General features: G+C 49.7%; 1 protein-coding gene across 5 annotated transcripts in view; it reads right to left on the reverse strand.

Moving 5' to 3' along the window:
• LGR6 (leucine rich repeat containing G protein-coupled receptor 6) overlaps window positions 1-12,497 on the reverse strand; it is a 121,734-nt gene that overhangs the window by 38,793 nt on the left and 70,444 nt on the right. For all 5 annotated transcript variants that reach the window (XM_086694568.1, XM_086694567.1, XM_086694569.1 and 2 more), the window contains 2 exons: window positions 5,385-5,600; window positions 460-531 (listed from right to left, as the gene is read on the reverse strand). In XM_086694568.1, coding sequence (XP_086550694.1) covers window positions 460-531; window positions 5,385-5,600 — 288 coding nt within the window. The remainder of the gene's footprint in view (window positions 1-459; window positions 532-5,384; window positions 5,601-12,497) is intronic.

Genomic DNA, 12,497 nt, shown 5'->3' on the forward strand with positions numbered 1-12,497 from the left:
CCACTGGCAAACCGTACCGGCATGACTCCATGGTATTACCCTCCCTTCTGTCAGCAGCCTCCCTTAAACAGATGTCAAAACTGCCATCAAATCAGCCCCAGCCCCACCCCCAAGCCTTCCATTCCCCAGGCTCGATATCCTCATTCTTCTGGCTCTCCTATCTATCTAAAGTGTTCACTATTTCGATGGTCTCTGCTGGCAGAGATCCTGGATTCCCCCTCCGCGGGCCACCCTGAACTCCCGGAGGGCACATTCCCACCCACCTGCAGGAGGAAGGAATGCATTCTGTGTGACATCTTACGGAAAATGCCAGGGAGGGGCACGTGGGTGACCAGGCCTGGAGCCAGGCCCCAGCACCCCAGTCCCGTTGGCTTCTCCCTCCGCCAGCCTCCCCTCCCTCCTGCGGGCCTCCGGGCCTTCCTCACCAGGACAGAGCCCTACCACAGCCTGGGCACTCACAGCGTCTCCAGATTGCGCAGCCCCTCGAAGCTGTGGGTCCCCAGATGCTGGATGCGGTTGTTATGAAGATGCCTGTGTGGGAAGGAAAGGCACGTCAGAATGGGCGCCCACAGCATCGGGCGGGGGGTGGGGTGGGGGTGGAGAGCAGACCGTGGCTTAAGCAGCAAAGTGGAGGCAGAAGCATGGACAGAGTGACCCCAGTGGTCCAGCCCTTTATCTCCAGGGACAAAATGATTGGCCAAGACTGACTTCCGAAGTTACGATCTCCAAGGCTGGATTAACCGTGGGCTACATGGTTTTAACTGCCTATTGAAGGAAAATGCAAGAGGAGTGCCCAAGGCCAAGGCTGAGGCAGGCTCCCACTAAGCTCTTGGAGAGAGGCCTGATGTCAGGAGGGCTCCAGTCTGGGGCTTCTTCTACGGTCCTGCTCCCCAGGACCCAGCCTGCCTGACTCAGTGGCCAGACGCGCTTATGGGAGCCAAGAGCAAACCACTGCAGACAACATATAATTAAAGGCTAAGCTTTCTGTTATAGCTGGAGAGGGCTGTAGACAGGCTCAGAGATGGGAGACTGGTGAGACCAGAGGAGTCAGGGAAGGCTTTACAGAGGTGGTGATCCAGAGCAGGGCCTTGAAGGATAGGTGATCTGGACAGGCAGAGGGAAGGACATTCCAGGCAGAGTTAACAGGGGGACAAAGGTGGGGAGGTAGAGATGAGCACGTGTGTCTGTGCAGGATGGTGAAGGGCTTGGCCAGAGTGCACACAGGTTGCCGAGATGTAAAAGATCCATTTGGAAGACACTTCCAGGGTAAATAGCGAATTGAAAATAAGTGACAGAATGTTCTTCTCCGGATTCCTAACGAAAGAAGCAAAAATAGCAGAGACCCCTGTCTCCAGCCCAAATATAAGTAGCAACAAAGCAAAGACAGAGACATAAGTTAATGTAAATAAACTGCACAAACTGGAGACCAAGGAAAACTCTGGAACTCCCAATAATCTCCCCCTTTCTTCAGGAACTGAATTGGCAAGAAAACAAAATCCTGAGAATTTCCCTTAAAACCCCCCAATCTAAATAATGTTCTTTTCCCCTCCCTACTTCTGGCTTCCAGAGGAAACAGGTGAAACAGGGGAGTAAAATAAAGGCTCCAGGCTACTCACTGAATGGAGGAAATGACTTGAAGCCCAAGGGGATTCTTGGGTGGAGGGAGTGAACTCACACAGTTAATACACTCTGACTCTGCAGACAGAGCAGAGCCCAGGCTGTCTGACAAAGACTGGGCTCCCCCTTCAGAGCACACTCCCCCTGCTTCTACTACGGAAAAGCGGACGGAACCTCCTCTACCCACAATACTAGCCCACAAACTTTAGCTTGGAGGGGAGAACCCATGGGGCCCAAAGATGACAGACTGAGAACAACTTGACAGCTTTCTAGGCAGAGGCCAGAACAAAGGATTCACATGGCAATTATGGATGTACCAGGGAGACCGAGGGCGGGAAGAAGAGAGCACCCAAAAGCAGGTAAAGTTCCAAGCCAAGGAAAAAAATATAACTAATGGAGGAGGGCAGAAGGAAATTTACCACAGTGGCCTCCTGCTACAAAACAATCTCCCAAAATAATATTTCAAAGGCGAAATTTTAAAAATGAAAGAGAAATGGCATCGTGGACGACAAAAACAAGCTGGGGACCCAAACTACATTATTAAAAAAAACTAGTCAAGAGATTTGAGCCAAGGAACAGGGTAAACACTGCTGAAAATTGAGTGGGTGTCAGAGAAAAAACTTGAGATAACCATGGCGAATGGTGGCTGAATGAGACAAAAAGGCTAAAACCGTAACGGATGGATGTAGGAGACATAAAGGTGATTCAACCACAGGGGTAATGGATGTCTCAGAGGGAGAGAATCCAAAAATGAGATGGGAGATATATTCAAACATATAATACAGAAGAAAAATTCTCTAAAGTGGAGAAAGCAGGGAATCTGCAGCTCAGAAGCATCCATTGTCTCAGGAAAATCAGATGCAGAGCATTCTACACTGTGACATATTCGAATTAATTTATCAAAGTTAAAGAATTAAAAAGCCTTTTCAGGCAGAGAAAGGAAATCACTTAAAAGGGGAAGAAATCCCTCAGGCCTGCAAGGTGTTGTTCAAAACAAGAAAACCCCATCCAACATAGATGGATAGAGATGGGAGTCGAGAGAGTCATGGGTCCTGTATGCCTTCCCCATCCTTGTCCACCTGCACCACCAGGTTCCAAGGGGAGACAGACCCCTCCCATATGGAGTTTCTGATTTGATAGGGAAAACACAGCTCCTTGCATCCTGGGAATACACTATCGCCCCTTTCCAAGGGGTTTTCATTTTCTCCGTTTCCTCCATGCCTGTATCCTGACTGTCACCAAACTCTTATCATTTCTTCTGCCTCCTGCTGAACTCTGGTCTCCATTTTCCAGGCCCTTCCACCTCCCCCAGCATCTCTGGTCTACACCATCTCAGCTTCCTAAATATCTGGCTCCAGGGTTCCAACTTCCTGTCCCAAATCATTCATTCAGCCCGGACATCCTGGACACCTCCAGCAGCCCAGGCTGGGGCAGACTGTTGGGGCTTATGGTTCAAATGAAGAGACAAGATTTGTACCACTGACACCCCTGCTGCCCAATTAAGCATTTTCCCGGGGTCTTGTCAGTGCTAGAGCGGTGATAGGAAGGAGCTGCATGTATATCAGAGCAGCCTGATATAAGCCCTGGATTCAGGTTGAAGAGAAGCCCCTCCTCCTCCACCCCACTTATCTACTGACACCTCCAGCCACACCCTTGGGCACCACTTGGGTTTAACCAAACTTTCTTACTTCCTATCACACGGTCTTCCTTATCTACCTCCTGGGTCTTTCTGTAGCTCGTCCCATAGTCCCTGGATAGCTTTCTCCAGCCTCCTTTCCCCTCTCAGGTGAGTTGGAAGCAGGACAAAGGGGTAATGCTTCTGGCCCTGTCTCACGCAGAGGGACCAGCTGTCCTTCAGCTTTGCTCCTGCCCCAGTAGGTTTTCTTTCTTTAGTCTCTTGTCATTCCTTTTGCCCAGCGGGGCCCTCACCCCTCCTGGATCTGCAGCAGGCCAACTGTTCCAATTCCCTGGTTCCCAACCAGACTTAGGAGTCATTTCTGATTTCCCTTCCTCCTGGTCTTGTACCCTCTGAAAATCTCTAAATCAGATTGATTCTTCCTTCAAAACATCCCTCCGTCGTGTCTTCCCTTCTTTTCCTTCTGCCACCTCCTTAAACTAGACTTTGGTTGATAAACGAGAGCTTCCTAACTGTCTCCCCGTTTCCATCCCTTTGAATCAGTCTTCCTAAAATACCTCCTTCTCATCTTTGCCTGAAAACCTTCAAGCTCCCCTTCCCCGGTGATGGACAAAAGCCAAACCTCCTGCTCTGACACTGTGAGTCCCTCAACCCACCTTTCCAGCCTTTTCTCCAACACTCTGCATGAGGATCCTCTGCTCCCACCAGACTGGCCTATTCGCCGGCCACCAAACACCCCAACTTCCCCTCAGTGTCTTCACGACACTGCTTGGAACAATGTCATTGTCTTCACCATCTCGTTCTTCATCATCTTTCCAGGTCCAGGACCCACCCACCTTCCCCCTGAAGCCTTCCCCCTTACCCTCTACATTTGCTTTACCGCCCCAGTATTCCTACTTTGCATGGACGTGTATCTATCATCAGCTATCTTGGCATGCATTACATCATTAGCTGTCTTTTTCCACATTTATTCTGCTGTTTCAACTAGAGTGTCAACCCCTCCCGGAGGGCAGCAGCTGTTCTCATACTTCTTAGAATCGTCAGTGTCCACATAGGAGTTCTGAAAATGCCTGCTGCTGTTCATTTGTCTGGGACCCATCGTGTGATCTTCATTTTCCCAGTCTTGTCCCTTGCAGACATCTGACCCCATTCCCTCAGGGTGTCACAGGGATGTCACCAAAACTAGAATCAGTCACCTTGTTCTGTTTGCCTTGTGTAAATACCCTCCGTGACTTCCAGAAGGAGAGATGGAATGGCCATCCTGATAGAAAAACATGATCCATGAGGATATTCATCTTGGTTCTCTAGTCTCCCAGGACAGAGAATTAGACAAACAAGTTGGTGCCTGATTTTTCACCTTTCAAATGGATCTAAGCATCAACTGTTCTCTGATTTGGAAAATCACACCAGATTTTCAAGAGTAGGGGAGTCAAGGTTGCCATTTTAGCAGCGTCACTAACACATATGTTCCCTAGCAATTAGTGTATAACCCAAAGCAATTACACATGACCTCCAAACCCTTAGTAATTACCCTATGAACTTACCAATCACTCATAGCAATTAGCTGGGAACTAATTTGCACTCTAAAGTTCTCACTGGGGAGGCAGAGGTAACCCCAGTCCCCAATTCCTGCCAGGGATACTATCTCCCAGGTAATTACCCTGATGGGGTGTTGGTGTCTAATTACAAGTGATGGCATTTCTCTGGTTCTCCAGGCCTGGGAACTGAGATGAATTTATCCTATCCTGGTGCCAAAGCATCAGACTGCACCATCTGATTGTTGAATATGGTAGAAATCATTTAAGAGATTCTTGACTTGTAGTCCAATTAGCTTGGTATAGTTATTATATTTGCATAGTGAGAAACAAATAGGTTAATTTCTGCTTTCTGATGATGGTGTAAGAGCACTTCTACAGCTCTACTGTCATTTGGCCTCATGATAATCCCCATGGGGTCAACAGGGGATGATCATCCTCATTTTATAAAGGGGAAACTGAGGCCAGACGGTTCAGTAACATGTAGAGAAGAGCAAAGCAATCCAGGCTTCCAACCCAACTCTGGAGTAAACATGCAGCCCCCAGCAGGACCCCTCCCCCCACCACCCCAGAGTGGGAGGCAGAGCAGCACTCACAGCACCACAAGGCTGGTGAGGTTCTGGAAGGCGTAGTCAGGGATGTGGCTGATGTGGTTGAGGGCCAGGGTCATGGCCTGTAGGGCAGGGAGGTTGTTGAGGGCCCTGACAGGGATCTCGGTGAGTGCATTGTCGTCCAGCCACAGGTGGCGGAGGGAGGACAGCCCTTCAAAGCTCCTTTCCGGGACCAGGGAGATGAGGTTGGCATCTAGGCGCCTGGTGGAAGAGAAGATGGAGAAGATCAATCCAGGGCAAGACGCAGACCAAGGTTTGGGACTGGGCCGAGCTGGGCCAGCCAGGACCCCAACAGGCCTTTGAAGTACCCTAGGACTAAAGCTGCGACTTGGCCACCACTTATCCTATACCCCACCTGTTCAAGCTCCCATATTTTGCCTCCATTCCAACCCAGAATTCTTGATTCTTTATGCCATATGTTCCTATTTATGATACCAACTCTTCCTCTCAGACCCAATGTTGAACCTATAGCCCATCTGTGGATAACCAATACTTCCCTCATACCCTCAGGCTTTTAAATTGATGGCCTAGCTCCCCTGCTTTGGGTGTGCCACTCTTCTTCCCAACCCTGTCCGGTTCAAGGTCATAGAGTGGGGATGCTCCCAACATTTGCAGGGGGAAATTTTCTCCCTCTGGACCTAAGCAAAGAAAATGCCTCCCCAAAGACACTAGCCACTCCCTGTCACCCAACCCTAGTATCGTTTGCTCTTTGTGTCTTCAAGGACCCAGTGGTTAGATGAAGCTCCTGACAAGGTCCTGGGGCTTCTTGCTCAGGTGATTACCTATGGGAGGTCCCTATATAATACAGTTGAAGTCCTTGATATGCTACTTTTCAGAACAGGTAAATAGATGGTGGCGATCCTGTCTGTGCAAAACCAGAGATTCCTAGGTTTCATGAGAACTTCTAATGTAAATTCTAAAAGATCTAGAAGTTCAGCCCAGCAAGACAAGCCCGTCTTAGCTTTTTACAGGTGTATCCCATCTGTGATGTCCTTTATCAATATGCTACTGTCTTCTGCTTCCTGGTCTCTTGGGCTGAAATCAGATCACCCTGGGTGGTTGGTCCCATGGGGACCAGACAAGCTGGCCTGTGACCATTGGTCTACTCCTAGACTTTTCTATCTTGAAGGGAGGCTTTGTCTTGAGGCATGGTTCTCCCACACGGTATATGGCACCTAGGTCACTGAAACCCAGCCTTTGTCCACAAAGGCTCTAAGACTCCCTAATCCTGAACCTAAAGGACAATTGATGTGACTGGAGTTCAGGGTGTGCAGAGGAAGGTCCAGAAGTGCTTCTATCTCTTCCATAAGCCATTTTACCAGTGCTCTTCTTGCCAAACATCTTAAGCACCACTTGGAGACACTCCTGGCTTACCATCAAGGGGAATGGTGGACAGGTCAATGCTGGAACCTTAGATGGAAAAGCAAACTGACTGAGATAGTCCTTGAAAGCTGTGATTAGGAAAGACCTCCCACCTACACGAAACCTCACCTGATGGGATCAAAAACCCTTCAGTAGGTGCCCTCTACTGGCAAGGCATGTCACTCCAGATATAGTCTATACCAGTGGTGGTCACTATACCCTTAATGGTCTGACTGACTGGAAGCTTATGAAAATACAGACTCCCAAGCCCCTCCCCAGGGTAGTCTAGTTCAGAAGGTCTGGGGTGGGGCCTAGGAATCTGTTTCTAAAGAACACCCTAGATGCTTCTTCCCACAGACAAATTTGGGAAACATTGGATAAGTATCAGCTGCCGAGAAGACAGTGTCCCTGTGCTTCCTTATGTAGCTTACAATCCACTGGGAAAGTCAGCCATATTCAGAGTGCAGTGATACGGGGGAAGCACAGGTGTGTGGGCCTCAGGAAGAGCCTTCCGGGCAAAGTGATGTTTACATGCAGACCTGGTGGCCAAGGAGGAACCGGTCAGGGGAGGAGATGGGGAAAAGAATTCCAAGCAGAGCAAAGACATATGGGAAATTGAGGGTGCAGCGTTGTAGGAGACTGAAAGTGGTCAGGTAGGGCCGCAGGAGGGGAGAGAGGGGAAACAGGAGAGAAAAGTGTAAGGTGGAGCTAGCCGGGGGGGCGGAGCCAGAGCTTGCTGGGCCCTGTGAGCAATGCTACGTTCAGGGAAACAGGGAGCCACTGAAGGGTTTAAAGCGAAGGAAGAATTGCCAGATTTCTGTTTCAGAGAGATTCCTCTGTTCACCTTGTTGGCATAGGAGAAGGGCCATATTGGAGGCCGGAAGACAGGCAAAGAGATAGTTGCTTTACACAACCTCCTGGTCCAGAAAGGGATAGCCATACCCATAAAGCTTGAGAAGTAAATTTTGCCCCTCTGGTATTCAGTCCCAAAAAGTGTCCTCTCCTGATGGTGACCCCTGTTGCTCCTGACTCGGGAGAGTACGCTGCTGGCCTGGCAGGCTCCCTGTCTCAACAAAGTCATCCAGCAATTCCAGGGGTCTTCTTAGCACCCCGTCAGAATGCCACTGCCCTACTTACTTCCTCTCAGTGAGGGCAGCATCTTGGCCCCAGCTTTCTCAGAGACCACAGACAGACAGCCAAGCCCCGAATCTTAGAACTACACAGGCAGAGTGACTATTGAGAGAGCCTTAAGAAAAGATAAGATTCAGACAAGGAGAGGTAGAAAGCAGGGTATCATGAGTGAAGGCCTCAAAGCAGGACAACACAGGGCCAATGTGGATGGGGGAAGTGGGCACAGATTTCAGACATCCTTAGGAACTCAAATCAATAAGGCCCAACAACTCACTGGATATAGGGGACCAGGACAGCTAGGGCATGGCTTGTCAGACAGGCCTGCGTCCTGCTCTCTGCAACTGCTTACCTAAAGGGTAGAACAGACCCAGGAGGCCTGAATCCCCAAGGTGGGGATGCTCCCTCTCTCTCTAAAGCCTTGGGCTGGGAGCAATCCTATAGTGACAAGTGTGACACCAATAGCAACCGATGCTTCTGTTTACTGAGACCTTGTCATATGCCAGGTGCAAGTGTATGATCTGTGCTCTTGTAGCAATTCCACGACGTAGGTCTGATTAGCCCCATTTTACAGAGAGATGAAGCCACCCAGGGTCCCTTAGCTAGTGAGCCACAGAGCTGGGGTTCCAACCCAGGTTGTCTGGTGCCAAAAGCCATGTGCCTCACCGCTGTGTGATGCTGGTACCGGGGGGCATGAGGAGGGTGGGAACCTGCTGCTCTATTTGACAAAGCCTGAGAATCAGGGCAGAGGCCATGACCGAGCCCCTGGTAGACAATGGCCCCGGGTATATGGACACAGGGAAGGTGCTATGGGGCAGACAGAAAGTGGCGCTGGGGCAGGGCAGGGGGGAAACCGTCTCTTACCCTGTGGCTTTGGCGGCATTTGGAAGCTACCTCTCATGCATATGCATATGTGTGAGTACACACGTGTGCCCATGCATGCACATGTGCACACTTTCACATGTAACCTATTGCCCTGATTACTCCACCTCCTGCATTTTGTGCAACCCAGAGGCAGGAGGGTCCGAGAGGGGTCACTTCTACCAGGCTGGGCCAAGCACAAGCCTGGCTCAGGATAATACTTCCCCAGGAAAGGGCTGGGCTGGATGAACCCCCGGGGCCCCTTTCTGCTCTATTGGAGAGAATGCCTCTCCCAGCTGGGCTTGTAGATCTCTTGGAGCGGGGTGGTGGAGCATGTTAGAAGGAAGGTGCCTGAAACCCTGCTCCTGATACCTGGGGACAGGGGCGTGCCAGAGAGGGAAATCAAGCAAACTGACAAATGAAGAAGGTGGGATGAACACGTGGAAGAAATCAGTCAGATCTGAATTCGTGTTTAGGGTGAGCAGAATCCAGGCACGTCGCTCAGGCCAAGGTAGGCTTGGGCTGGGATGTGGACCCAGCATAGCGTTGCTGGATTTAGCAAATAAAAAGACATGTTGCCCATTTAAATTTGGATTTCAGACAAATAACACATAATTTTGAGGATAAGTATGTCTCATGTAATATGTGGGTTGGAGCCCAGGTAAACCCGAATTTCAGATACACAGGAATAACTTAAAAAAATTTTTTTAATGTTTATTTATTTATTTTGAGGGAGACAGAGACAATGTGAGCAGGAGAGAAGTAGAGAGAGAGGGAGAGAGAGAGAGAGAGAGAGAGGGAGAGTCCCAAGCAGATTTTCTCTCCCCAACACGGGGCTTGAACTCACGAAATAGTGAGATCATGACCTGAGCCGAAACTGAGAGTCAGATGCTTAACTGAGTCACCGAAGCACACCCACAAGGAATAACTTTTTAAAATTAGTAAGTCCCTTGGGGCACCTGGGTGGCGCAGTCGGTTAAGCGTCCGACTTCAGCCAGGTCACGATCTCGCGGTCCGGGAGTTCGAGCCCCGCGTCGGGCTCTGGGCTGATGGCTCAGAGCCTGGAGCCTGTTTCCGATTCTGTGTCTCCCTCTCTCTCTGCCCCTCCCCCGTTCATGCTCTCTCTCTGTCCCCAAAATAAATAAATGTTGAAAAAAAAATTAAAAAAAAAATAAAATTAGTAAGTCCCATGCAATATTCCTATTTTATGTGGCGACTCTAACCCAGGGGCTCTGGTGAGCAGGAAGGAAGTGTGAGCTTAGCCATCAGATCTAGTCACAAAGCCCCTGTCTTAACACTTTTGGGTTGCTTTCTTCAGCTATATAGGTTGACTACCTGCTCATCTCAGAGACTGAGGTTAAATGCAGACAAAACGCCCCATTTGAGGCCTGCTACCCAGAATTACCTTTCCTTCTAACAAGGAGGCTATCCACAGGGGCCCTGGGGACCCAAGGGAGAAACTGGGAATCTGGCAATTATGGATCCTCCTGGTGGGTTTGCTGTGTGGACAGAGCACCCCCTTTGAGGTGGGCTTCCTGAGGAGCCCAGAGTGGAGTGGGGGAGGCAGCAGGGAAGAAAATGGAGCAGTACTGGCTTCTATTTTCCTCCTTCTCCTCTTATGGGACATACCCTCCCTCCCTCGGGGACCTCTGAACTTTGGGGAGCCCCCAAGAAGTCCCTTCCACTCTCTCCCTGTATCTGAAATTCAGGTTTACCTGGGCTCCAACCCACATATTACATGAGACATACTTATCCTAAAAGTTATTTGTTATTTATCAGAAATCCAAATTTAAATGGTCAACGTGTCTTTTTATTTGCTAAATCCAGCAACGCTACGCTGGGTCCACATCCCAGCCCAAGCCTACCTTGGCCTGAGTGATGCGCCTGGACTTCCAGCTCACCCTAAACATAAATTCAGATCTGGCAGGATGGGTGCTGTCTGAGGAAGCTGCCTGACCCCCCTGAGTCAGGGTTCAGGCTGTCCTGAGGTCCCTCTAGGGCAAGTGGGCCAGGCTCCCGTGCATCTGGGTGGGAGACAAAGGAACCTGTAAGCAACCAGCAGAATTCTCCATTTGGGACTAATGGACCTTTTTGAGCTGTTCCCCATCCGCAGGTGGGAGGGCCAATCCAGACGGACTCTGGTTTGGCAGGAAGAAAAGAGCAATTATACCAATTAAGCTCTGGAATAAAATCAACAACCCCCAACAGCCCTTCTCTTTCTCCCACGTGGGCCTAGCCTGCTTGACTGATTCCTGACTATAATTCTTACCTGCGGCAGTAGGGCAGATTCGCTGGGACCTCACAGGCCAGTTTGGGCTTGCTTGGGCTCTGCAGAAACAATTTAACCTTTCTAGGGCTTATCACACTCCCCCGACCCAGAGCTGAGGCTGAGGCAGGCAAGGGGGCAGGAAAAGCTTAAGTGACGGTTGGGGGCCCTTTCCTCCAAGTCCAAGTCCCAAGGAGCAGGTGGTCTGAAAGTCACCTGGCCATCGGACATTCCAGAGAGCTGGCGACTTGGGGGCCTGGTCTTGCTGGACTAAACGGAGATAAAGACCTAACAGGAAGCAAGTAGCAGCAGAAGGTATTTGGGTTAGACAGCAAGAAGTTGCTCACTGACAGTGACCCAGAAGGACAATAGTGTAAACTCAGAACCACATTATATCAGCCTAAAGGAGCCTGGCAGCCTCACTCATTTTATATAAGGAACCTGAAGCCCAGAGAGATAAAGAGAAATGCCCAAAGGGAGTAGCAGGGCTGGGACTCAAACTCAGGGCTTCTTTCTACTTCTTTCCATCAGCCTGGCTTCCCTAAAAGGATAGGATGACAGAAAGACACACACCTCTCTCAGCTGCAGGAAGCATATTTATATCTGGAAACCAAAGTTCCTTACAGCCCATAGGGCGTTAGATTGACCTAATGGATTCTTTCTGGAATTTCCTTCTTTAATCCATCTTATTTCCTACCAGATCTTAGTCAAATACAAGACTAGAGGGACAGATTCAGGGCTCCTAGTGGACCACCAGCTGATCCACAGATGTCACCAGGTATTCATTTAAAAGGGATCATGAATGTGAAGTTCCAAGCTCAGGGCCTGTCACATAGTACCTGCTCCCTGAACACAGGCTGGCTTTGAATCTAAAGGTCAGCATGTCCCAGGGGAGGATCAAGAGGCCAGCAGGGAGAAGAAAGCAAGGATCTTTCTGTTCTATTACACTCAGGTCATGCGTGATTGAGTCCTTTCTCCAGGCTGGAGACATGTGATATGAGAGGCTATGGTGATTATAGGACAAGATCCTTAGGAGCAAAGAGAATCTAGAAACCAGGATCCATGAAGATAGATGGGCTTGAAGTGGGCTCCACAAGGCTGGGGACATTCAGGGAAGACTATTGTTTCTCATCTATCTAGACAGAATCTGTGTTTCTAAGGCCCCTTCCGTGATGTGGTCCCCCATCCTAAGAAAGTATCCACAGCCCATCTTAGGCTCTGGAGTATCCCTTTCCTTTGTCAGCCCATCAGGTTTTTGCAGAGAAGGAAAGGAGGGCCAAGGTGCCATTTCAGAAGTTCAGAGACACCTTTCATCCTGTGACGGGCTCACTGAGTTTGGTGGTGCTTCTCTGCCCCAACTCTCACTCCTACCTAGCTACTTGCTTCTCTGCTTGAAGCTGTTCACAATGCAGGCCTTCCCCAGTAGGATGGGCTTGTGATTTACAGAGATAGACACAAAATGAGAATGGAAAACCCTTCTT

The sequence above is a fragment of the Puma concolor genome, chromosome E4 (assembly GCF_028749965.1).
Source record: "Puma concolor isolate L17-30 chromosome E4, mPumCon1.1.hap2, whole genome shotgun sequence".
Lineage (NCBI taxonomy): Eukaryota > Metazoa > Chordata > Mammalia > Carnivora > Felidae > Puma > Puma concolor.